Source organism: Aureobasidium namibiae (assembly GCF_000721765.1).
Source record: "Aureobasidium namibiae CBS 147.97 unplaced genomic scaffold scaffold_16, whole genome shotgun sequence".
NCBI classification, from domain to species: Eukaryota; Fungi; Ascomycota; class Dothideomycetes; order Dothideales; family Saccotheciaceae; genus Aureobasidium; species Aureobasidium namibiae.
This window is the reverse complement of record NW_013581193.1, coordinates 213,813-233,530: the sequence shown is the minus strand read 5'-3', so window position 1 is coordinate 233,530 and position 19,718 is coordinate 213,813. Positions and strand designations below refer to the sequence as shown.

The following is a 19,718-nucleotide window of genomic DNA, read 5'->3' as shown; positions in this document are numbered from 1 at the left end:
GGCAGGGGTGTGTTGACCGGTCCACGGTGCTTATCACAAGCAGCTTTCGCGCTGCAGACCCAGCGCTGCTACAGCATGCCATACAATGATGAGAGCTTCAGTATAACTCTCAGCTGCGTATGGCGCCGCAGCGGCTATGGCGAAGCAAACAAAAGCTCTTGATGATGGTGAAAAGATGTGCAAGAAAATCTTTTTTGAAGCTTTTCTTGCGCGACCAGCCGTGGTTTCTCCGACTTCTCTTGGCAGGTCGATGCGTCGGAGTCGCGCTTTTTTCAAGACACGCGCCTTGTAATTAGTCGCCGCGAACGAGAGAAAGCAACACGAATCAGATGTCACTTCCATTTCTTTCGCGACACATCGAATTGCTCACTCAAAACTGACTGTCTTGGAGCACGCGAAGTATGTGCTAAAAGATTGACTCGACCCAGTCTGCTTTGGTTTTTCAACAACTACCATCGCCATTCTCTTGTGGTGCTATCAATCATCGCGCTCATCTCGTCATGCACAATCTTCAGAACTTACCTTACCGCAGCAAGGAGCAAGACAGATACGACGCGTCTGACTCAGCTTCCTTTCTCTCTTCGCAGCAGGAACGGGTCGATCACAACGCAGACCAACCTCAAAGCAGTGCGATACCATCTTCACCTCCGACAGATTCAGCAGAGGCCACGACAAGATTTCCCCCCCCCCCCCCGGATGGAGGCGTTCCCATCGATGAAGAAGCTCTGGCGATGTTCCCTGACTATCACCATGTTGTGCTTAGCAGTGACGATGACTCCAGTGATGGCTGTTCTAGCGACGAAAGCTCCTTCGACGAAGGTTCCTATGACAATCACTCCCCTCGAGGAACACTTATTGAACCAACGCAAGTCATAGAACCTCTCCAGCGACGCAAGGGTCACCCCCGACCTCAAATTCCACGTCAGTCCGGTCCCGACCATCGACACAAACCTAACGATGACCAGGAAGCAGTTCTATCTTATGCGACTCCCTTGCCTGTCTTTAACCACCAAAGAGACAAGTTCGTAGTTGAGTCTGATTCATCAATGCTTGTCTGTCAGCCATCCAGAGGATTACAGTCTGCTCAGCCACTACCAACCGTGACATTGAACCCCAGAGTTGGCATGGCTGTCGAAGGAGGTAGACTATATCTCGCCCAGACGCTACATCATTACTACCGCAAGCACATCCACTGTCCTCGCCACGGTCCTATCGACGGAAGGCCTGGTCACCATCGCACAGTCAGGAAAGTGCATGAGACCGGCCAAGTATATCGTGTGTGGTATTGTACATCACAGCCCAAGTGGGAAGGTCACCGTATTGACAACACGGCCTACATTGAGCTTGCGAAAGTTCAACTAGACCAGGCATTGTTTGATCGAGTCCTCCATGAACTCATCCGCCAGCTCCGTTCCAGAGATTGTCAGCCTGTTGCACGCAATCGCTCGCCTCAGCCTGACGATTTCGATCACCTTGCCCTTTTGTCGTACGTCGGCAGTTATGGTGCGCCACAAGAAGAGATCTCACGGTCAAGCGACTTGCACGGAACAAACTCCATGATGCATCGATAAATGGTTCATAACAATTGACCTGTGTCTAGAAGACGGACGAGATAATTGGAGTATCCGCAAGCACTGTGCTGCCATTTTCCTTCTTCCGGAACAAAATGCTATCTTGACGTCCTGCACAGTGTCTTGCAGAACAGACGCATCACACAAATGCCATTGGTTACCTGTGGATGTATCTTTTGTTCCGTGCAAGTAGCCAACGCTCGCTAGCTTCGAGTGCCTCCTACTGGTCGTCCTATGCTTCATCGACATATACTCCTATACGCGAGATGTCCTTCTTTCGGTCATGGATAATCACAAGCTGTGGTGAAATAACTTCTCTCATCTCTGCTAATATTCAACAACTCATCTGTTAAACTGAAGTCTTGCTGTTGAATCACGGTCTGGACCTGAGCCTGCGGGTCGTGTTCGCAGGAACTGGCCTAAAATAAAATAATCATAATTGCTCCAGCGAGCCTTGCGTCTCCTTACTCTTATACCCACGAACCCGCCGGCACCTAAGTTCACTGCCATCTTCCTATATATCTCCTATTACAAACTCTTTATAGGGAGGCTGAGGAACCCATAGCCACCATCTTAGCCCCTGATCTGTAGCTCAGAATTCTATAATTCGAGCTGTGGAGATAGCGATGTATCCTGGGACCAATGATCTGTTGCGTTCGGTTGTCGACATTCTGCTGTTTTACTAACGAATGAGACTCTGACTATGACTTGCTTACGGAGGGAGCAGCTAGCACACCCGCGCGTATAAGGAGGTGCAATGGTCCTGACGAAGTGGCATGTTTCTCCTAACGCCTACCTGTCTGAAGACGTGACCGACGTACTCAGGCTAGCCATGGTATAGGTAAAAATCAAGCAACATGCCTTCTTGGCCCTCACGGTCTACTGGCAATCATCAAGGCGGCTATCGATACAGCAATGTCTCTGGGCCTGGATTCAAGTTCGACAGTTCACCCTAGATCTAAGGTTGACTGTCATCTTCAGATCGAACAAGCAGCGAGCGTACTGCCTCTTGATACCCACTGTGGACTTATATCTTGTTGATCTCAATCAACTGCTCTTGCTTATCGCGAGCGGAGTATGCTCTATAAGGTTCTCCCACGGCCACCTCTTCTTCTCTGGCTTGTTGAACCTTTGGACAACGAGACATTATTGTCGAGACGAACTAACTTGCTGTAGAGACATGAACGATGTTGATGATCTTGCAAGTACTAGTCTTTCACCTTCTCAATAATCTTTGACTGACATGAAGATGAAAATGCCATGTTTACTTAGGCAAGACTATTCATGGTAGAGCAATGAGGAACTTCTTAGACCAACCCTAAAACGGAATCTAGATATCACTCACGCGAGTTCGATGAAGCAGACGGCTTAGCATTACTTATGCAGACCTCATGCAATCTTTCGAGTGTTTGTCATGGAGCGCATCTGGGACAATCTGACAGGGTCGCCCCTTATACATGCTCAGATCCCTCTGAGCATCTCCATTGGGAGTTAACGACATTAAACATTGCCTCTTAGTCACTGCAATTCTCTCTTATACCGTCTACTCCGTCTTGTGTGATCCATGTTAACCCCATATAATGCTGTGGTGTGGAGAGGTGTGTCTACATGTTGGGAATCACCTTCCTGCTCCGGCAAGCTACAAAACTAATATAAAGACGTTGATCAGAACAGACAAAGCGAAAAACTGGACGGCATACTTAGCAGTTGACGAAGCAAACCATCAGCCAACTAGGAAAGACAAGCTCGTATTGTTTGATTAATTGCAGAAAGAGTAAAAAGACGACCTGCTCGAGACGAGGGTGAAAAGAGCAAAAAGAAATCTCCTCTCTCTGAGTCGAACAAAGGACCTTCTGATGACAATTAACAATTACAGTCAGACGCTCTAAACCAACTGAGCTAAGAAGAGATTGATGAGAAAATGTCTGATTTTTACCGATTATATCCCTCACACAGTAAAGTAGCCGCACAATTGTCTGTCCGTTCATACCAGCGAGGCTTACAATTGGCTTCCGAAGCTGCCGTGCCAAGCGAGAAATATGGCCATCTGGAATCTGGATCTCGAGTTCGTTGTGGAAAATGCGAACGTGACCGTCGAGGTTGGCCACCACGACTGCAAGTAAGCGAGAACAACGACCGACCACAATTGCCGTCCAAGCACCGTGTAAGCATGCTTCCCGAGACCCCAAACCATCGCTTGTCACTGCCACTTCGAAAAACAGCGTTTGTGAGCCCCAACCCGTCCCTTGTTCACGCAGGGATCGTCTTTGTCTTGTGGGTTGAGTTCTCGGACGACCCTCGGTGCGTGCCTTTTGCTTGTTTTCCCCGTCTCCCCGTCTCGTCTCTTGAGATCTACAAAATGAGAGGGGACTTGATGACACGCAACGAGGAGGGCAAAAAAGAAACAGGGGAAATAGACTTCCAGAGGGTTCAAGGGTCTGAGAGTTTCCGTTTGACGCCAACATGACAGAAAAAAGGGCAAATGGAAATCAGCACCCTAGACCGCCACACTCTTGTCTAAGTTTTGAGAAAAGCCATCAGCAGGTGCAGTTGAATCAAGCTGCATATCAAATGTTGGCTTGGCTGGCGTCTTGCTGTAGAGGAAAACTGAACTCGGTCCGTTTCAAATTGTCGGGATTACGGATATGCTCGCTCGCGCAGAGACGGGCGTTCGGATTGCTCACCGTTTTTGGTTCCATGTGCTCGCGGCGGGGCGGAACAGGCCTTGGAACATTTGCATAGTCAATTCTTGGTAAGGTGTCGTGTGTCCAAGCCACGACAAATGCTTGCGCGAGGCTGGGCAGGTCACTTCCGAAGGTTGGTAGTCCGAGCAGCAGAGCCGCCAAAGAAGAGCTTTGATTGTTCCGTATGGCGAAGCGAATGAAGATGACAATCTATCTTTTCACCTTTGTTCAATCTGTTGAATCTGACCATCCCGTATGAAGATCGGTAACCATACAATCTATTGTGAGGGCTTGGTGGGGAAGATATTGATCTGCTAGAGTCCGTGTTGACATAGTGGTGGGTACTATGGATGGCGGTTGAATATCATCTCTGACCATTGTCTCATGTCTTGCGTTGTGAAGCGACACGTAACAGTCTACAATCCCTCCACTGGACTCCTAGTCAGGCAAAGATAGCTCCAGCTCTAGATGCGCATCGCAGGTCCACAGCACCATCGTACGAGTGCTGCATCCGCGCTGCGCCTATGCTTCGTCAACCATCTCGTGTCAACTCCAACTCGGAGCAATTACCGTGGACTGCAGTCCAGTCCGCGGCGTGGTTTCAAAGCTACGAGGCGGTGGACGGCAGCGGAAGGCGTCATACCATGCCAGTCTGCCACGTTGAGATCCCACCTTCTAGAACAACCGGCAATAATGATCAATAATAGGTTGCGAATACGCGAGAGTGAAGAGATGATGGCGTTTTGTTGGTTGATCCAGCTATGCATACCACAAAAGTATAATATCGGTTCGGTAAGTAGATTGAGTTATATGTGTTATGTAATGGTTTCCGCTGTTTCAAGCTCAATGACTCGCATGGGATGCGAGACAGCTCGAGCAGAGCGAACCCTTACTACCCAACCACTTCGTCGGGCTGCTTTGCATCACAGCTTTGCTTTTGGTGACTGATGCGTGGGTGCAAGACCTAGATCTTCGACGATGCCTCGAGCAACACCTCTGGCAATCGCCATACCTGTGATCATCGGGTTCACTCCGCTTGCTCCTGGGAACACAGATGTGTCAGCTACAAAGAGAGATTGTGTGTTCCACACAGCGCCTCGCGAGTCCACAACGCTATTCGTGGGCGAGGAACCCATTCTTGCCGTGCCCATCTGGTGAGCTGACACCTGCCCAGCATCACCTGGCAGCCCTTTGACAGCAAAATGTTCCAGACGGGAGAGCCACTGTGAGAAGTCGGGGTCGTTTATGCTGGTCATGACTCCAGTATTTTCCCCAGCCTGGCTGGCATCGATCGCCGATGAGTACGTTTTGACAGATGGCTGGCGTATGAAGGGAGGTACGCCCGCAACACCGACGTGTATTTCGCGTGCCCCTTCGATATAGGCGATCTTTGCGAGTGCGACAAGGCCGACTGCAATATTCTTCTGATCCGACTTTGACGTGTCGTACTTGACTCTGACTCGGTATTTGTCCACTGGGTCAGCGTAAACTTCACCTTCGCCTTGGTCTCTAGCAAGTGAGATCCAGCCTGCCATATGCTTGAGCTTGGCAGCGTGTACCTTCCACTCCAAACCAGATTTCCAGTCCATCAATGGTAGTACCATGCTTGGGAGCATTGTGACGCACTCTAGCTTACAACCGTAGCCTGTTGAGTCGATGTTCTCGTATTCATTGACAACCGAGGTCAAAATGCCACCTTCCCACGGCATAATGTCTTCATCAAAGACGCCGAATAGAGTGTTGACAGGATGCAATTTCAAGTGCTTGCCAAGGTGTGGATTCTGGATACCGCTCCTCTCGAGAAGCAGCGAAGTACCTCCCAGTGCTCCAGCAGCTACAACCACGGCACGCCTGGCATAGATTGTTACTGGACGCCTGTAAACCTCTCCGGATACACCGCCAGATTCGTCTCTAGAGGCCCACACACCTTGAGCGCCGATAGCAATCTGCTTTCCGTCCTGTGTTTTGTCCTGAGCAAATATTACTTTCTCACACTGGAACCCTTCGATAAATTTTGCACCGTGTCGAGCAGCGTCAGGGAGCCAGCTCTCGGTCGGTCCTTTCTTACCGCAGCTCCCACAGCCCATAGTACAGTAACCGCACTGGTGGGCTTCCCCGGCTGTGTTCTGGGGCACAGGCTTGGCTCGCATACCGAGCTTCTTCGCACCCTCCAGAAGCATGCGGTTTCCGGCGTTGTGTCTGATCCCTTGAGTTCCGACACCCATGGTTTCGCATACTGCGTCCATGTCCTGTTGGAAGGCAGAGCTCTCGAAGTATGGCAAATCGTGCACTCTGGCGAATTCCTGTCGGACGAATGGCTGAAGTTGGAGTGATGCAGACCAGTTCACCGTGCCTCCACCGCCGAAGCATGACCCAGCTATGATCCCCATCTTACCAGTATCAGAAAGTGTAACGCCTCCATTGGCAAACAAATGGACCATTCCGTTCTTCTCCGACATGGGCAAGTGATTAGGTTTCCAATGATAGCCTTTCTCGGCCACTACAACATCTAATCCAGAACGTGCAAGAACAGAGGCCGCGACTGCGCCAGTGCAACCACTCCCAATGATGAGGACATCGGTTTCGAAGGTTGCTGGAACGAGCGTAGAGCCTTTGGGAAGTGGTGGGAACACGACGAACGGAAAGTCAAAACCTGGACCGTAGCTATGATTGATAGGGGTATAAGGGTAGGATAAGATACGACCAAGTGTAGGAGATGTACGCGTCCAGTAAGCCTTGGCCATATCGCTGAACGACCTGAAGAGCGCTCGGAAGATTTGCAAACGTGCTGTGGCCCATGATTGAATCACCCTTTCTCGCTGGCGCAGGGAGAGTTGTGCAAACGGCGTTAAATGTCCGGTCAGGAGCCAAGAAGTACGGGAATTACTGCATGAGATTAGCGACCGAGTGACGATTGAGTGGAAGGAGTCTACTACGTCAAAGCATCGAGCACACCCACGAGCTGCTTTCTTCCTTCTTCGTGAATCTGGTTCACGAGCAGCCTGTAGATTGCTTCTCTGAACTCTGGACATGCAGTGGCCGATTCTGCCAAGTATTCAGACAATAGAGCTTCATCTTCAACGTTAGTATGGTGCTTGATAGTATCAACGGCAGCTTTGAATTGAGCCTCCTTCGTGATCTCCCCGATAGTCTGTGTCTCTGGGGATATTAAAGTGTCAACGATTGACGCCAACGTAGTCCATTGGCCTTCATTCAAGATTTGGTCGCCCTGGAAAGGAGACAGGGGACTCGGGGTTTGTTGGGTCGTACGACGTTGGTTTGACATATCGAATGGCGGCAACGTGGAACCCCGTTGATGCCGAGATTTGGGCTTGTAGCTTGGCTTTTGAGAGATATACCGCGAACCGTCCAATACTGGATGAAACCAAAACAATCAATACCGTAGCAGGAGAACGACTTGTCGTCGTGCTATGAAGGTGCAGTTGCAACTCTTTTAGAGATGAGCGTCGGATTCTACCCCTCACACTGCCGTTGCTCTACAGCGAACCTCGGCTTAGCCCAGGAACGCGAAGCAGATTGAGAACAGACGACTTATGGATTTGGACGCACTGGATAATGAGTCGAGCAGCGTGCGTTGAGCAAGTCTGAAGTGCTGGTGCCTGCATGCGTGTACCTGTAGATCTGTCCTAGATTCGGGAGCGGTCTAGAAATATGTTGTTCCATCAATACTGCTGAATTATAGCATCTTTCATGAACGACTACAATAAAGCTGTTCTGCTCGACTGAGTAGCATTTCATAACTGTTCTGTATAACCACACAACGATAGAGAAAGATACAACTTGGTGTATGCTTGCCAAAAAGCATTTCACACACGATAATCAGACGGGAGGTGATATTCGTTTTCGCTCTGCCCTTGCCCACATGGTAGAGCCAATCAGAGAACGAATCGATTCCGGGTAAGCGTCATACAGGAAGGTCGAGGTGCAAGCCTGGATTTTGGGATCATCTGAATACTGTTTCATCAACCAGAATAGCAGTCCTAGATCGTCTCTCTAGACCTGTCGCATCGCCATAGATATCAACTGCCAGCAGTCAGCCGACCCTGACTCCGAGTCGTTGCAAAAGGACATGACTACCGAGAGCGAGATGGACGGCGGAAGGCCTCGGTTGAATCCAATTGAATTTCAATGTCTCAAGCCCGGCCAGGGCTGCCACATGGAAGCGATGCGCAACGAAGCTTGGCGGGGCCAGCCAGATAAAGATGAGCCGAGCACTGTCCTTTCGTTCTTCGAGGAGGGCCATATGTTAAGGTGGAATCGATGTGTCAATAATTCGAACCTTCCTCGTGGCTTCGTGCAGCCAGATTTATGGGCTGGTATGGGCGTTTGTCGGTGCTTTGATTTGACGACGGTAACCTGCGGTAAGCAGCCTCTCTATGTAGTTGCTCGGGGCAGACCCGTGGAGGTTGCTCCCAAGCACATAACGAAGGATGCTGGAACATCGGAAGTGGAGGCTAGAGTCAGGAGAAGGGATCTAGAGGCGGTTTGAGGAGGAAACATCTCATTCAGACCTGTTACACGCGAGAGTGCGAGTGGTATCTTCGCATGAAACCTGGTTGACAAGCATTTAACAGAAACGCCAAAGACGACTCAGGCCCCGCGGCTGCAGCATGTTGCTTCCGCACCAGAACGCATGGCTGAAGAATGCAGCGAAGAGACCGGGGACCGTTACAGGTTGCGAACTTGTGAGTTGGTGCAGCCAACCACGAACAGCGCATATACGCGATCGGGTCGGATGGCTTGCAGCATAACCTCAGTCCTGCCGGACCGTAAGTTCACACGAGAACCGGTGGCCGCCACTAGGAATGCTAGAGGCGTAGCGGCTACGAGGTTGTTGAGAAAAGAAGTTCGAGCATGCGACAGTCAAAGGCAGCCAATCAGAGCATACTGGCTTATCTTCATGCCTGAGTCGAGCAGTCCCAAAACGGGATGGGGCGGCGGCCAGCCATGCAGGATGATGCAGACCCGTGAAAAAGAAAGGCATCTCGTAGATCCTTTTGGCTGCGTCGCTAGAAAGATATGAATTAAGATTTGATGAGTATTGCTTTGCTGCAGCGGTGTCGAAAAGTGTATGGCATTTTCTTCTTGTCGCCTGCTCGCCTCGCAGAATCAAAGAAGAGCTGCAGTCGTTGCGACTCGTCGTTAGACCCGATGAAGATGTCATACTGTGCGGTCAGCAGGGCCCCGCCGCTCTATCTCTCCCCAGCACACGGTTGCTCGCACAGGTCGACAGCGTTGAATCTCGGTCGGCGCTTTGAGTCGCATTTGATCCCTTCGCCAAGGGTCTCGTTATCCACCTAACCACCCATAGCGCCGCCGCCGGACGTAACTCAAACCTTGTTGCGCTCGCCAGGCTAGGCGTGCCGTGTCAAGCCCCCATCTGCCCCAGTCAACTGTTATGCTGCACGCGAGTGGCCTCATATACATAGCCCATCTCGCCCACCTGTCTTGCCCAAAAGGTCATCGTGTGCACACTACATACCACAGCCACCAATTCTTGTTATTTACCTCTTATCTACATCCTCCTTTCTCACGCGACATACCTGAAACCCGGGTAGCCTTGCACCTTGCAGTAGACTGTCCAAGTACCTGGTTGGCCAGCTCTCTTCCTTATCTCGCAGCCCTTGTGCATCTCCATTTGGATCATCTCATCCCCCTGGGGCAGACCGACATTTCGCATTTCTCCTTGCATCTCCCCACAACCTACGATATCCTACTTCCGGCTACTTAACGACCAACCTCCACACATCTTTTTATGTTCTAGATCGACTCATCACACGACTAATATTCAACATGGCCACCACTTTCGCCCAGCACCCTCAACCTCTGCAGTCGCCCACCTACATCTACACCAGCCAGCCTCAGTATGGCGATTCGACCACTCCTCCCTCAAACAATGTCTCTCCATCCAGCCGCTCCGCCTACATGCACGCCAAGCAGGTTCGCCAGCCAAAGCAGCCTCTCTACATCCCTGCAGTCCTGCGCCCCACAGAATTGCCTGGTTCGAGACAAACGTCTTTGACCCCTCCCCGCAGCGCACACAGCAGCATGGACATGTCCAGCGATGGTTTCAAGTTCGTCGCTCCTGCTAGTCTTGCGTCTCCTCCTCTCAGCCCCGACGAGGACGACTCCAGATCTTTCGGTCCCTGGGGTCCTGCCAGCATCTCGCGAGTAGTCTCCGACGAATGGAACGAGACCAAGAGTGCCGTCACTGGTGCACCCACCAGAAATCACTGGAAGCCTGACAGCACCGCTGCTCAGTGCAAGTCCTCAACATGCACTCGTCCTTTCTCCATGCTCAACCGTCGTCATCACTGCCGTCGCTGTGGAGACATCTTCTGCAGCAGTCACAGCCCTCATGCTATTCCTCTCGATCAAGAAGCTCGCTTCCACCCCGAGGGTACTCTCCAGCGTGCTTGCGACAACTGCTGGACCGACTACCGTGCATGGCGCGCTGTTCGTCCTTCGCGTACCAACAGTGTCACTAGCAGAGACAGCAACGAAACCATGTTCACTCAGCCCGTCGGCGTTCCCAACCAGAACAAGTCTTCTGGAGAACAACAGCCCATCGGCAGCGTCGCTCAGTCCGTTGGCGGCAACTGGAACTGGAGCACCTTTTAATTTGATGACCTTACCGACTATACGACACGCCAGCTTCACGCATACCCAAGCTTGAGCGTCAACGTTTCCGCAATCTTTATGCTGCGTTTGAGCGCTTCGTTTCTCGCTTCTCTCTGACTGTCGCTTGGTCGCAGCAGAGCACGTTTTCTTCACTTCATTGACGCTTTGCTCGAGCGAAACCACTTATCCGGTTGGGTATTAGCCCATTAATTCTTTCGTTTTCGTTTACTGTATGGCGCATTTTGGGAGCATCACAACTATACGGCATTGGTGCCTAGGTTGACACGGGAGTTTTGGCTTGCTTTTTCCGGTTGATACCATGGATGAGGAGTTTATTCTAGAATATGCAATTACACGATTATTTCTATCTTCTAAAAACATTCTCCCTCTCGTCATACCTACTTTGTCTATCTCGTATCTCTCTATCGTCTATCGTCACTGATTGACACTGTACATTGTTTCTTCTTCTACCAGTGCTTTGACATGACGAGGATTTGCTGGGGGCTGACGCTGTGCCAGGGTAAGCATTTCCCAACACGAAAGGGGTCGGCAAGTGACGGTCGCGAAGCCGGATCCTGAGGTCGATCATCCACAGTTGCATATGACATGGGCCATGGCTGTCTCATGCAAAGCGGTGCCAAGGCCAGAATGATGAAGATCGACTCGAAACTCGAAACATATTTTGCATTCTACCGAGAAAGCGCGGATATAATTCCACGACCCTACTTCCAATCCATGGATAAGCAAAAAAGTAGACGGGGCTTATGTACGTAACCATAAAGGTAGATCCTCTCGCTTGGTGGGTTGATGGTTTGGAAGAACAGACACACTCCATTGTTGTTGCTGTGTTTTATTTGGTGCTCCACTGGTTTATTGATTTCTTATATAACAAGAACGCATGTATGTGGAGTTTCAATGAGAAAGGACCGAACACAAGGCGTCGAAAGAAGAGCAACGGCCACGGTGGCAGGTGTTGAGGGCAAGTCTGAAGCTGGAAAGAGCTCGCACGAGCACTCTTGCTGAAATGCTGGAGAGTGCCCCACACCAGACAAGCATAAGCCACGAGGAACAAACAGGACCGAGCCGGGACAGACACAAACCAGAGGAGAGCGAGGAGAGAAGATGGTGGGATGGTTGACTCGTATTCCAATGGTGGGCTGGTCTTTTGGTCAGCGGCCCTTCTTCGACTGTAATCACTTTTGTCCTGCTTGTAGGGTGCTTTTCGTCCATTGGCTCGCGCGTTATAGCCAGTTTTTCGAAAGACATCCTATCTCACCGAAGTTAACTTATTCCCTTCTGCCGACCAGTTCGTGGAGACCAAATATATTCTTGCGCTTGCTTATGCTTGCTGACCCAGTGCGATATACGATAGATGATTTCTGGCCCGTAAGTCTGCCAATCTCAGCGTTATGCAGTTGCTATGGATCTTGCGATGGCGTCTCATCTCTCCAATCTATCCATCAAACGATCAAGCTATCTTTGATGCTTGGCTTCGGACTTATTTTGCTTCGTCTTTCTTCTCTGAACAGTCAAAGGTTGTCTCGCTCCTGACTCGGGATCAGCTTGATCATCCAAGGTACCTAGCAGAAGTACCTCCCATGGCTCGCTGTCTCGAGCCTCAATTCCCCATCATCGACGGCGCACATGGCTTGCCACATGGTGCATACTGTAGGACTATCATGACGGACCATCACGATCGATTGGTAGCGATACCCTCAAACCCAACTCCTTTCGGACGCATGGGGATCGATTTTGATGGCGCGCATCCATCTCAAAGCATCTCGACTCTTGCCTCTGTCGATCGCATCGAAGCCTTTGACATCACTGAACCGAAATCTGGAGCTTGCTCCGGCGGCCCTTCTCTCGCCCTTCTCGCCTGGACGCGGCCTTGGTCGAATCTCTCGCTCTTCTTTCCATCTCTCTTGCATACACTTTCGCGGAGCCTATAACCTTGAGGTTATTCTCATGAATCGAGGTTTTTTCAACGCGGCGAGTCGGCGACATAGATAACGTTTTCACATGGGAATCCTTCTGGCAGTTGGAGAGTACAAGGTGCTGACTTACGGCCGTCGGCCGAGCGTCGCTGCTGAAGGAGGAAAGAAGACCGACGAGGGCGCTTCCGAAAAACATCTCGATTCTGTGTCTTGATTCAAGTCGCCAAGAGGTTCAAGACGTCGAAGCTGGTCGGCCGAATCTATCCCCGTCCCCCGACAGCATCTCCTTGCTGCCTCGACATCTTCCACCTGGCTGAGTCACCACTGTGAGAAACAAATCGATTATTTGCGGCGTGAGCAGCCAATTGAACAACGCTTTCTCCTGTTCTGTGGCGATATGCATACGCCACAGCGGCTCTGCGGACGAACTTGCCCTCCTTGTGGCGAATGCTACGAACGCGTGGCTCAGAGTTGCCTGTTCCCCCGCCTTCTGGTGCACACTTGCCTCTTCCAGGCTCTTCCATTGCGATGGTTGGAAATGTCCATGAACGAATAGACGGGAGTTCAGAGCTGTTGTGGCTGATGGTGTGACGACTCTGTGTACACGTCTTCGATACTGTTGCCTGGAGCTTTCTGCATGTAGGTATACATATAAGGTAGGCTTGTTCGAACCTACTCATATCTTTCTCTTCTTCCATCATCAATCAACATGTCGAACACAAGGAACATGAACCAAGCCAACAACTTCTGGGACTTTATCGCCAGCATGCAGAACAACCAGGTTGCTTCTCCCTTCGCCGAAGGTAGAGGTCCCGCTGCCGAATTCAATCCTTTTGAGGGTCAGGAATTCTGGGGCCCTTGGGCTCATCGCGGCCGAAGACATGGTCCCCCTCATGGACACCATGGACCACCTCATGGTCCAGCCCATCGCCATGGTCACAGAGGACCTTCGCCTCCTCCCCCACCTCCCGAGCACGAGGGAGCCGCTCATCCACCACCACCACCTCACGTCGATGAGCCTTCATCTCGCTCGCCCAGCCCCCACACTCCTCCTGAGACTCCTGCGGAACCTCATCACCATCCCCACCCTCGCCATGCAGGGCCCCCTCATCACGGACCTCACCACGTGCCTCACCATGGACCTCATCATCATGAAGAGCATGCTCGCAGAGGCCGTGGCGGACGCGGTCCCCGTGGCGGTCATCACAGCCACCCTCGTGGCGGCCCGCCCGCATTCCCCTTCGACCTGAATGCTCTAGCCGAAGCCTTTGCACCTGCGCTCTTCGGCGGCAACGTCTTCGGTGGCGAAGAGCAGTCCAAATCCACCAACAAAGAGCAGCACAAATCCAACGACGGCAGCTTCACCCCCTCCATCGACCTCTTCAGCACTCCTACCTCATACATCATCCACACCTCCCTGCCCGGCGCCAAAAAGTCCGACCTGGACATCACCTACAACAGCACCCGCAACAGCATTACCATCTCGGGCGTCATCACCCGCCCTGACGTCTCAGAAACCATGATGAACTGCCTCATCCAGGACGAAAGAAGAGAAGTCGGCATGTTTGAGCGCGAAGTCAAACTCGAGGACAATGTCAAGATCGACGAGGAAAAAATTGGCGCTAAGCTTGAGGATGGTGTTTTGAGGGTTGTCGTGCCCAAGATTACTGAAGAGGAAGAGGGCTGGGAAAGCGTAAGAAAGGTCGAGCTGGAGTAGGTTGATTGCGCCTACAAGGGATTGAAAGAGAAATAGCAAGAAAAACATTTGGTCCAAAGCAGAAAGAGGAGGAAGGGTAATTTATATGAGCATATCTTTTAATAAATTCAACGTCCATCACTGATGCTAAAGCTACGTGCCTTGTGTCTTTTCTGTCTCATGGTGTATAGTCTTTATCTTGATCCGTCACCCTTCCAACATGTCCAAATCTTCTCAACACACCCGTGTTGATCCTCCCTCCATTGTCACCTATCCCAGAACCTCACCCCTAGGCAACACTTTCACAACCAACGGCTTCTTATCCCAAACCAAATGCGTCGTCTGATCCAACCAATCCTTGCCCTCCATCTCTCCCGCAAGTTGCACGTCAAAATGCCAGAGCAGATTGGCCATGATAAGTCTCATCTCATGATACGCCAACGTCATACCGATGCAATTTCTAGGCCCGACAGAAAAAGGTTGGAGGATTTCTTTCTTGTCTGAGGCGTAGAGGGAAGTGTGCAAGGGGTGGGATGAAGGTAACCAGCGTTCCGGGGCGAAGGTGTGAGGAGAGCTGAAGTTGGAAGGATGGTGGTAGGCGGCGTAGTGAGGGATGCTGACTTTGACCTGTGTGGGGAGAGGTGGGTTAATGGGGTGTAGACGGAGGAGGAGGGAGGGTAGCTTACGTTTGCTGGGATGAAGTGGCCACTGATGGTTGCGCCGGTGGGGGGAGTGATGCGGCGGATGCCTTCAGGTACGGCAGGGAACATTCTCATACCTTCTTCCAGGCAAGCGGATAGGTACTGAATCATGAGTCAGCTTCTTGTCATACAATACAATATGAGATGCACTCACAGGCAATCTGGGCAACGATTCCATGGTAATATCGTCGATGCTGGTAAAAGCTTCTCTGATCTCCTTGGTCAAACGCTCAAGCACAGTCTTATTGTTCAACAAATGCCACGTCAACCCACACAAACTCGTTGCAGTGGTTTCAGTTCCAGCAATCATCAGCAAATCAGCGTTAGCGTACAACTCATCCATTGTCATCTCTGCGCCTTCCTCTTTATGCTTGAGCATCATTCCCAACATGTCAGGTCTTTCGGTCTTCATCTCGAGACGCGCGTTTACTTTGTCGACCGTGTTCTGATAGGAGGCGTCGATGGAGTCTTGCATGCTTTTTGGGATCATCATAGTAGCGAGACGGAAGAGAAGGGGGAAGTATTGGAGGGCGCGGGAGGCTCCGACTAGGTAGATGGAGACGAAGAGCTGGGAAAGCCAGTCTGAGTATTCCATGTTTTCGCAGAGACCGAGGGGTTTACCGAACATCAGATCGGCTATGGTATCAAAGCTGTTGAGTAGGTCAGTATGTTCGTCCTTCTCACACCCAGAAGACACTCTTCCAAGGCTGGAACTCAGAAGGTACTCACGTCACACAATTGAACACTTTGGCCATATCAACAGACTTGTTCTCCATCATCCTCTGCTCCAATCTCTCCACCATCATACCAGTGTATGTTGTCAACATACTCTGTTGCAACTTCAAAGCTCTCTCCCCGAAAGCGGGAGCCAACATCTTTCTCTGTCTACCATGATCGGCGCCAGCAAGGAGGATAGATCGCTTTGTGTTCTCAGAAAGCGCGTACATGGTCCAGTCCTTGGTGAGTTCTGGCTTTTTGAAACCGTAGATCTCTTTCCAGGCCGGAGTTATGAAGGAGAGCTCGTTGGGCGCCATGCGGACGATAGGGCCATATTTGAGATGCCATTTGAGGACGGTTTGAGGTTCGCGGCCGTTGATGTTCAGCCAAAGGCGAGGAAGAGGAGAGATTGCATTGAGTAAGGGTCCTGGATGTTTTGAGAGTGGGTGAAAGTAGAGGCTGTAGATAGCATGTGTTGCAAAGTAGAGTAATATGGCGGAGATGGCGAGAATGCCGAAATTTGGCAGATTGTCGAGGAGTGCCATGTTTGGCAAGTTCCTGAGACAAGAGGGGTGGGTCTAAAGTGCTGTTGGAGGACAGAGCAGATGGACAGGCGACACAAGAGCTGCTGACGCTGACGCTGGCCAGAGCCTATATAAGTCGTACCTACCATGTTGAAAATATCCCTGTTCTGATAACACGAAGATAGTGGGGCATGTTGCTCTTGGGCATATATAAGTTGATATATATGCTCTAAAGATTTTCAAGGTGCTTTGACAGACTGCATCCTTCTGTCGAGTCCGACCTATCATGATGGCAGGATACTGACCGCACTCGGTAAATAAGCTACCCTGCATACAAACTTGGAGCGGTAGTGTGTAAAATAGATTGATGTCTTTAATAGGCGAAGGCGCGAAGGATGCAACATGTGGGGTCATGGTCAAAGAAAATTGCTGAGAGATGCTATGTGTCTTATATGCACACGGGCATGTCTCCGACCAATTCAAGAGGAAATTGGGACTCTTGTGTCCGGCGTGGTGCAAGCATAGAGCAGATCTCACAGAGTGTGATGGGCGGTGCAATGCATGAGGCTGGGAGGAAACGTGTTAGGTGCAACGATATTATTGGCGCCCGGATTTTGCGAGTCCAGACGTTGGCAGAAAAAGCACCCGTGTGGTAGACGTGAGACGCGCAGGCTGTGTAAGGACTCGAGACGGGCTGTGAGCAGATGGCGCGATTCAGATTAAAGCGCTTGGTCGTGCGTGCAGACAAGGAGGCTGAGCATGGTCGCAGTACAAACAAGGAGCACACAGTGATGCGGTGATGGCGGAGACAGAGTTTCTTGGATAGCTCTTGACAGTCGATAGCAGGTTTCTTGGCAGTGACGCAGCGGCTGCGCGGGTTTTGGTTGAAAGTGGGCGCTTGGTCGGCCTTTGAGCACGCCAACCACTTCTTTTTCCTGACGCTCAAGTTGGAAGAAGCTTGACATATCGATAGGCACATTCCTTCTCTTTGTTGCACTCGTGTCCTGCTTGCTTCTGAAAAGTGCTTGGATTGACAAAGCACGCGAACCTATACCACTCTCACAGACGCGACGAGAAGCTTATCGTCGCCGTCTCTCGTCGCCCATCTCTCACCCGAAATCGTCGACATGACGTGGTTTACCGCTCCCACGTCCTACCGCCTCAACGCCGCGAATGCCTTGTCAGCAGGAATGGGAGAGTTCAAGCAACGGAGATATACCTCTGCAGCTATGGAGCTCCCCATGATGGCTCTAGGAAATGGCCACACGTCACACCCAGACTTTGCCCACCTGGTCCTGCTAGTGTTTGAAGCAGTGCTGGAAGTGGTATGCGTCAGTCTGCCGGGATACATCGTCGCCCGACGAGGCATGTTCGATGCCGAAGCCCAGAAAATGGTCGCCAACCTGAACGTACAACTCTTCACGCCCTGTCTAGTCTTTACCAAACTCGCCTCGCAACTCAACGCCGACAAGCTCGTCGATCTCGCCGTCATTCCCGTCATCTTCTGCGTCCAGACTCTCGTTTCATGGATCTGCGCTCGTCTCATGTCCAAGGCCTTTGGTTTTGGTAAGAGACAGACCAACTTCGTCATCGCCATGGGTGTTTTCGGCAACTCAAACTCGCTGCCAATCTCGCTCGTCATTTCGCTATCCAAGACTCTCAAAGGTCTGCACTGGGATCGCGTTCCCCACGACAACGACAATGAAGTCGCTGCACGTGGTATTTTGTACCTGCTCATCTTCCAACAGCTCGGTCAGTTGGTGCGCTGGACGTGGGGTTACAACGTTCTTCTCGCTCCTGCGGTCGAGGACACCAAGATTGTTGATGCAGCAAGGGACAATTTGATCGAAGAGGGTAGATACCGCGATGATATCGACGAGGAAGACTTGGAGCAGGCTGCCTCTTCCATCAAGAAGATTGGTAGCTCATCTGGCGACGAGTCCCCTCGCACTGTTTCTTCCATGGGCTCTTCGTCGTCTAACGATGCTCTTGTGAGGCCCGTCAACGGCGAAGTCATGGCTACACCTGCCAACGGAAACATTGTCGGTAGCGGCCCTGGCAATCTTGCTGGCAACCTTGGTCCTCGTCAACGCTCGACTGGCCACATGACACAATTCCCCAACTACTCGACCGCCTCGACCGATCAGTCCGAAGCCTCTACCGGAGTCAAGGCTAGCATCTCGCAATTCTTCGCTCGCATCAATGCTTCGATCAAGTCCTTCTTCAACAGAATGTTCGCCAAGCTCCCTCCCGGCATGCAAAAGTTCCTGAGCACCGTCTCTCACTACACTACTCGCTTCTTGAAGGGCGTTTGGGAGTTCATGAACCCTCCTCTCTGGGCCATGGTTGCTGCCTTGATCGTCGCTTCGGTTCCCCGACTCCAGCACACCTTCTTCGCTCCCCACACCTTTGTCTCCAACTCTGTCACCCGTGCCATTCAGCAGAGCGGTGGTGTCGCCGTCCCCTTGATCCTAGTCGTCCTAGGTGCAAACCTCGCCCGCAACACTCTTCCTCAAGAAGAACTGGTCACAACTCCAGAGGGCAAGAAGGAAGAACGCAATCTTCTTATCGCCGCTCTCGTCAGCCGCATGCTCCTGCCTACCCTGATCATGGCCCCTTTCCTCGCCATCTTCGCCAAATACGTGCCTGTCAGCATCCTCGACGATCCCATCTTTGTCATCGTCTGCTTCTTGCTTACTGGTGCTCCATCTGCTCTCCAACTCGCACAAATCTGCCAGCTTAACGGAGTCTTTATGGGCGTCATGTCCAAATTGCTGGTGCAAAGTTATGTTGTCTGGATCTTGCCCAGCACGCTTATCTTGGTCATGCTTGCCCTCGAGGTTGTCGAGTGGGCTGCTTAGAAAAGTCGAGGACAAAAGTCAATATCGAACCTCTTTGTATTTTAACCAATCCCTTTATTTGTTTCATCTAGTGTGTATCATGACCTTGTGCTTCACTTGGATTAACGACTACAGCATCGCCTCACTTACTTCATATCCAAGCAAGATCATGCCTTATAACAGAGATCGGTGCTGTGGCTCATGCGTTGCGCACCACTCGATGGAAAATTACAACGCGTAAATTGAATCCAGAGGCTGTGAGTTCAATTCTCAGCCTTGGTTGGTCGCAATTTTCCCCCAAGCTAATGTGGCTTTGGTTTTTTTTGCCTGGCTGTTGTTTGTAGTTGCATACGTTTTGCGATGTTGTTGTTACTGGCACATGAGAGATGCTACAACCCCTTTGCGATGC

At 51.2% G+C, this 19,718-nt stretch overlaps 6 protein-coding genes across 6 annotated transcripts; 4 read left to right on the top strand and 2 right to left on the bottom strand.

Annotated features, from left to right (window-relative positions):
* Positions 1-500: 500 nt before the first annotated feature.
* Positions 501-1,571, top strand: M436DRAFT_84495 (uncharacterized protein; the record flags this gene model as incomplete). The annotated part of the gene is made up of 1 exon (XM_013569240.1): positions 501-1,571. The coding sequence occupies one exon, from the start codon at positions 501-503 to the stop codon at positions 1,569-1,571; it is 1,071 nt and encodes a 356-aa protein (XP_013424694.1).
* Positions 1,572-5,178: 3,607 nt separating this feature from the next.
* M436DRAFT_66315 (long-chain fatty alcohol dehydrogenase) lies at positions 5,179-7,541 on the bottom strand (the record flags this gene model as incomplete). Its single annotated transcript, XM_013569185.1, has 2 exons — positions 5,179-7,141; positions 7,192-7,541. The coding sequence occupies 2 exons, from the start codon at positions 7,539-7,541 to the stop codon at positions 5,179-5,181; spliced, it is 2,313 nt and encodes a 770-aa protein (XP_013424639.1).
* Positions 7,542-10,069: 2,528 nt separating this feature from the next.
* Positions 10,070-10,897, top strand: M436DRAFT_53504 (uncharacterized protein; the record flags this gene model as incomplete). The annotated part of the gene is made up of 2 exons (XM_013569087.1): positions 10,070-10,354; positions 10,400-10,897. 2 exons carry the CDS (start codon positions 10,070-10,072, stop codon positions 10,895-10,897), a joined length of 783 nt encoding a protein of 260 aa, XP_013424541.1.
* A 2,643-nt stretch (positions 10,898-13,540) lies between these two features.
* M436DRAFT_66313 (uncharacterized protein) lies at positions 13,541-14,548 on the top strand (the record flags this gene model as incomplete). The annotated part of the gene is made up of 1 exon (XM_013569184.1): positions 13,541-14,548. One exon carries the CDS (start codon positions 13,541-13,543, stop codon positions 14,546-14,548), a length of 1,008 nt encoding a protein of 335 aa, XP_013424638.1.
* A 249-nt stretch (positions 14,549-14,797) lies between these two features.
* On the bottom strand, positions 14,798-16,490 carry M436DRAFT_66312 (cytochrome P450; the record flags this gene model as incomplete). The annotated part of the gene is made up of 4 exons (XM_013569183.1): positions 14,798-15,154; positions 15,214-15,330; positions 15,383-15,878; positions 15,958-16,490. 4 exons carry the CDS (start codon positions 16,488-16,490, stop codon positions 14,798-14,800), a joined length of 1,503 nt encoding a protein of 500 aa, XP_013424637.1.
* A 1,223-nt stretch (positions 16,491-17,713) lies between these two features.
* M436DRAFT_53322 (transporter auxin efflux carrier-like protein) lies at positions 17,714-19,330 on the top strand (the record flags this gene model as incomplete). Its single annotated transcript, XM_013569056.1, has 1 exon — positions 17,714-19,330. The coding sequence occupies one exon, from the start codon at positions 17,714-17,716 to the stop codon at positions 19,328-19,330; it is 1,617 nt and encodes a 538-aa protein (XP_013424510.1).
* Positions 19,331-19,718: the final 388 nt, after the last annotated feature.